Here is a 6,019-nt window from a genome sequence, read left to right as displayed (position 1 = left end):
AGTTAATAATTAAGATATTATTATTTTATTTCAAATATATTTTATATTTATTTTAAATATAATATTTTATTATTAATAGAATTTATAAGATAAAGTAAGAAAAAAAATATGAGTGAAAAATAATAAATTTTTTAATAAAATGTCTTCATTTGATGAGAAGTGCTTTGTATCTCTGACCAAAATAAAAAAATCGTGTTTAAGAGATTGATAACACTCATAATGACATATTTTTTGTGGAACATGTATTAAATAGGAAAGTGTGAGTAAAATATAATTGGGCAATCTAAATGTTATATACATATTAACAATCGAGTCGGATTATTATTTATACCTGTATATAATTGAATATTTTTTCTTTTATATGAATTATTTAAAAAATAAAATTATATTTTAATTTAATATTAATGTACAGTTTTTATATGTAAATTGATTCCCTCACTCTTTCCTTAATTTCTTATTTTAAGGCAACAATAGGAAGAAAGAGAGAGCATACTCACACGTTTTCACACCAATTTTCATATATTAAATAAAATAACCTTCATTTTCAATCATTGTATTCACTCTAAAACCATTATTCTTTTGTATATATCATCAAATCAGCACTAACTTTAACGTGAACATCATCACACTCTCTGATCCTAAAACTACCAATGAAAGTAGAGAAAAAACTTGAAGAAAAAGAGACTTAAATAAAAAAAAAAGGAAAAAAGAGGTTCAATTCATCATGTTTTTTACATATTATTTTTTGTTTTTCATTTTTAACTCATCCAACATTATTTTCAAATGTATGTTAGATTTTTATCACCCGTAAATTTAATAAAAGAGTTATGTGAATGCACACGTTTGTCCCTGTGTTTTGACTAGTTACTAATAGGTTGTTTTGGTTTGCATTGGTAGTTATCGAAATGGTGATTTGTGTGGGAGTGAAATGGTCATGACATGGCTACTACCTTACAAAATTTATATGGCAATTCCAAAATCCACAAACTGGACAAAACCTTATGAAAAAGGAAAGAAAGAAATACATATAAAAAGATAGGTAAGAAATGATAATCAAACAACCTCAGCAATGGGTCATAACTGTCTTTTCCCCCACTTTCCCTCTCTTTAATTCTAGTTTTATCAATATTTTTCTACAATTGTTTTTATTTTCTCTATTTCTATTTAATTTTGTTCCTCTCTTTAGGTTACAATTATAAATTTTTCATTTTAAATATATATTTTTTCAGTATCACTTTTTATCATCAAAATTCGAATTTTATGGCAATTGATGAAGAAATTGAAATCGATATCAGTTGTGCGATAATAAATAGAACTTTTTTTAATTAATTTTATAAATGAAAAATGACTTATACATCAGTTTCACACACCGACTCAACATGCGCACCCCCGTAATCTTTTCTCTATATAAATTGTAAACTCTTCCTATCTCTATTTCTCTCTCTCTCTCTCTCTCTCTCTCTCTCTCTCTCTCTTTTTTGTGTTCGTGTGCTCTTGGGGTTTCTGGGTGTGTTTTCTCTCTCCTTTCTCCCCTCGAAATTCTCTTTTTCCCTCTTGTTTTAATCTTCGGTGCACACCAAAAACAATGGTGGATCTTCAAACCGTTTGCTGCATGTGCGGCGACGTGGGTTTCCCTGACAAGCTTTTTCGCTGCAACAAATGCCGTCATCGCTTCCAGCACTCGTAGGCTCCCTTTCTTCTTCTCAATCATCCCATTCTTTCCCTTTACCTAATCACTCACACCAACACACGTGCTCACACACATCATTTACTCCACTCTTCCTTTCCTTTATCATATCATAGTCTTCTTTAATTTTAACAACCTCTATTGTTTTCACAATTCACAAACCACGATCATAGCCATACTCATGCTAGCTCTTGTCTTCATCTGTAGGTTCGTATAGAACATGTATGGCTTTTAATTTTTATTTTACCTTTCTACTTTTCACTTTTAAGGAATCAAGTTTAATCAATCTTGTCTTTCAGGTATTGTAGCAACTACTACGGAGAATTACCGGAGATAGAACTGTGCGATTGGTGCCAGAGCGAAGAGAAGAACTTGAGACATATTATTGGCCCTAATTCGAAGAAACCGGTGACTGGAAACGAGGCCGGAGCCACCCACCGTTCGGAATATTCCGGCGAGAAAATGATCAAACAGCATGATCATCGTGAAGAGAGCGGTTCCGAGAAGGGGAAGAGTCCCACACCGTCGCCACGACCCGGCACACGCAGGTACAAGCTTCTCAAGGATGTAATGTGTTAAGAGAGGGAAAGGAACCCAAGGAGAAGAAGAAGAAGAAGAAAGAAAAGACAATATTATAGGTGACTTTTGTGTCTTTTAAAGATGTTTTTTTGTGTTAATAGCGTTTAGTAGCTTTGCAAAGAGTGTGTTTCTTGAGTGTTTTTCTCTACTATGATCCTTTCGTTTTGAGTGGTTTTTGAAGCAAGTTGTGAATAAAACAATGCTACTTTAGTATCTACAATAGTCCCGTAATCTATGGCATAATTATTAAGTTTACGGCTCTTCTCACCACTTCTTATCTATTATAATTAATCCTTGTGTTTTTAACTGTATATACTATGTAATTAAGCATAAAGTATATTCACAAATTGCATCACCAAAGCTAATCATGCTGATTTTTCTTACGTTTCTTTTTCTAAAAAAGACTGCCGAGGATAATGCATGGTACACATGAAGTAGGTTTCGTGCATGAGATTGGTTAACTGAAGTGATTGAAAAATAATATTTTAATGGAATCCAACTTCGAGACGCAAAGGTTAATTCAGTTGACACACATATAAAAGCTAAAGCTATATATTAAGCACTATTGTATGTCTACTGATGCAAGTTTTAGTCCATAAGAAATATTACTCAAATGAAATTCAACTTTTAACTATGTTCTTTCTTTTCATGGTTTGCTTGGTTAACTTAAGGCTCTTGAGATGAATTGAATGCATTGGTTTCCTTTTGGGCGAAGATTTCATAGTACCAGAAAGCCTGCCATAACTTTTTCAGATTCATTGATAGCCTTTAATTGCTAGGCCCTCTCTATTATTGTCCATGTCAAAGAAAATGAAGGTTCTTTGATTTAAAAGAAGTGAAGGATTTTCACACTTAAGTTAGATAGTATGGGTACCTAATTTTTTTCTTTTCCTTTTTCCCTATTTATTTTCTTTCATAAAGCACTCCCCTTAGCCTTCTGCAATCGTAATGACCATGCTTATAAGAGATGGAGATGAAAGTCTACGCAAGAAATTTCCTTGCAGGTCTTTTCTTGTATTATTATTTTTAGTATCAAGTTGTTGGTGGAAAAAGAAAGTGTTGAAGAGTTGAGTGATTAGACGAAGTAGAGTTTCCAGTTGCGGTGGTTGTTTGTAGACCATACATTTATGTCGTGAAAATGTGTTGATATTTTTCAAGCAAAAGTTTGTACAGTGTTGACCCGTAGTTTGTGAAATATCTCTAAAGTACATAAACTGATAAAGCCTCTCTCCCTGTGCCTGTTGTGCCTATTTATTAGAAACCAACAAATGCTTTCTTGTTGGGCTTTTGAAGAGACAATAAATTCATGGTTACCCTGCAACCAATTCCTCTTTTCCCCTTCCCTTCTCTAAAGTTTCACCTAGCAAAATTCACACTCTCTTTCTCTCTTTTCCATATCTTTGTCTGACCCTCATGTTAGTCCAATTCCTATACGGTTTGGGGACCTTCTGAAGTGACAACAAAGAGATGAACTTTATATGTGCCACTGTGCCAGTAACAAAGGCCAACAGTGCCTATTAGTGAATTTGAGACACTGCATATAAGCATCAGTTTAGCATCTCTCTCTCATATTATCACAAGCACCATCATCATCTCCTTTTGTTCCTTCATGTTCTTGTCATGTGTCTAACTTTCATGTGACCCTTATTTGGGGGATTGAGTAAACTCGGTACAATAAACACATGATGACCCCAGTAGCGGTCTCCTTCATCTATTCACACACTTTCCTTTCTTTCTAATCCATCATCAAGATCACTCACGTGCTTGCTTCGCTCCTCTTCATCCCCTCTACCTTTCCTTGTCCAACTTACAAGCAACTTTCCAAATGTAGGATCTAACACATATTTATACATGCAATAATGCTCATTCCACATGCAATTTCTTAGTCAATTCCCTTCTTCAATGCAATCATTTAAATCAATACCAACCGTACATTTCGATTGCAAACTATTCAAGCTACCTAGCTGCTACCCACATAATATTTTTAATTCTCTTCAACCAAATTACTTCCCATGTTTTTCTTCTACCCAGCTACTCTTATTATTTTCTTATTATAACACATATTTTAACCTCCAAAACATAGAATGCAAGCACCTAGGTAGAGCCAGAATCTTTAATTAACTAAACCAGATCATTTCAAGATTCTGTTTTTATTTTATTTTACTGTACTATTTATGCTGCTGTTATTCAACATACATACTCGATACTCTTATATATATGTTGCTCTGAGGTTTCATGATACCAATTACTTAGACTCCATGGTTTAGCCTTTCCCCTATACTCATACTTAGTGAAGCACTGCACAAAGAATGTGACTTTTAAGTTGCACGACGTAAAAATCAGTAATACAAAAAGCTTAATGAGGCTTTTAAGTGTTAACTAATATTATTGGTGGGAATATTATTAAGTACTTCTCATCAATTAGAGGAGCCTAAGCAATTAGTTGAAATATAATAAAATGATGGATTTAGAAAATAAAACGATGCTTTTAGGAGGTGAAAAGAGCCCTACGTAACTTACTGGTTTTCCACAATTGGATGAAGCACTAAGAAAATAAAATCCACCACCATGTGTCCTTTAAGTATGTGCATCAGTAGAAGTTCTATACTTAAAAATAGCTTATTTTAAACGTATCAATCTCTTGCATGAATCTTAATATCTGTAATACTCCTACTTTCATGCCGGGTTCGGGAAAAGAAAACACCATTTAACAATAATGTACACAATGTTTGGGTAAACAATTCTTGCTACTATGGTTCGTTTTTTTTCCCTATTCAAACAACTAGAATAAACCGTTGGAATATATATGTGTGTGTTTATGAGTATCACACAATAAAAAAAGTGAATTTAAATCATACAATCATGTAAAAAATTATTAGAATTAGAAATATCTAATCACATAATTTGTCTCTCATGAAATACAAGCTCTATCTGTATATTATCAAGTTGTCTAATTAAGTAAGGAAAAAAAATTATATTTTAAACCCTTGCTTTCAAGTAGATGTAAAAAAGAAATTCCACTTTACAGTTTTCCAATTTCCAAACAGAGGATCTTGATGAATTAAAATCTGAGTTAAATGTGAAAGGCATATATTTTGGTCCATAATATTTTATGAGAGATATTAAAGTAGACGCCAATGAGAAAGACACCAAATTAGAGGGCACTAATTTTATAATTCGGAATTTATGAAAAAACACGTGGATAGTCTTACATTTTAGCACATGGACAGCATTACGATGGAAAATGTCAACTCTTACCACTTGAAATGTAAGGATTAATTAATTTAGTCCATCATGGAGGTTGATATGATGGTACGAAACGACCACGAGACATATATTTTACTAGTATCAGTTCATTCCTCGGATTTCTAAAACATGATCTCCGAGCACAGTAATAATTATTATATACGGGGACAATCTTGCTCATTCTTTATAGTTCTGCTTAGGGTTGTTGTGGGTAGAGACATAGATGTTGATATCGATTTATGAAAAACATTACCACTAAATTTACTACAAATTCTGGTCAATGTCTTGGTTTTATCATTTCATTTTATATATCTAATGCGTTTGCATGTCCTTGTGTGTATTCTCCACGCACCTAGGCAGTGAGAAGAAAGTGAGAGAAAGATGGAGAATCGAGGATATAGTCAATGAACTGTAAGATATTTTTGGTTTTTTTCTTATATGGTTGGAGTATTCGTAAATGTTTTATTTAATTTAGATTTTTTTATTAAAAAAAGTTTAATAAAAAAA

General features: G+C 32.7%; 1 protein-coding gene across 1 annotated transcript; it reads left to right on the top strand.

Moving 5' to 3' along the window:
* The first annotated feature begins 1,446 nt into the window (after nt 1–1,446).
* LOC137826533 (uncharacterized) lies at nt 1,447–2,521 on the top strand. The gene is made up of 2 exons (XM_068632526.2): nt 1,447–1,683; nt 1,987–2,521. Exons 1-2 carry the CDS (start codon nt 1,586–1,588, stop codon nt 2,264–2,266), a joined length of 378 nt encoding a protein of 125 aa, XP_068488627.1. The 5' UTR covers nt 1,447–1,585; the 3' UTR covers nt 2,267–2,521.
* The last annotated feature ends 3,498 nt before the right edge of the window (nt 2,522–6,019 follow it).

Source organism: Phaseolus vulgaris, chromosome 8, assembly GCF_051622355.1.
Source record: "Phaseolus vulgaris cultivar YP4 chromosome 8, ASM5162235v1, whole genome shotgun sequence".
NCBI lineage: Eukaryota > Viridiplantae > Streptophyta > Magnoliopsida > Fabales > Fabaceae > Phaseolus > Phaseolus vulgaris.
This window is presented reverse-complemented; position numbering and strand designations above follow the sequence as displayed.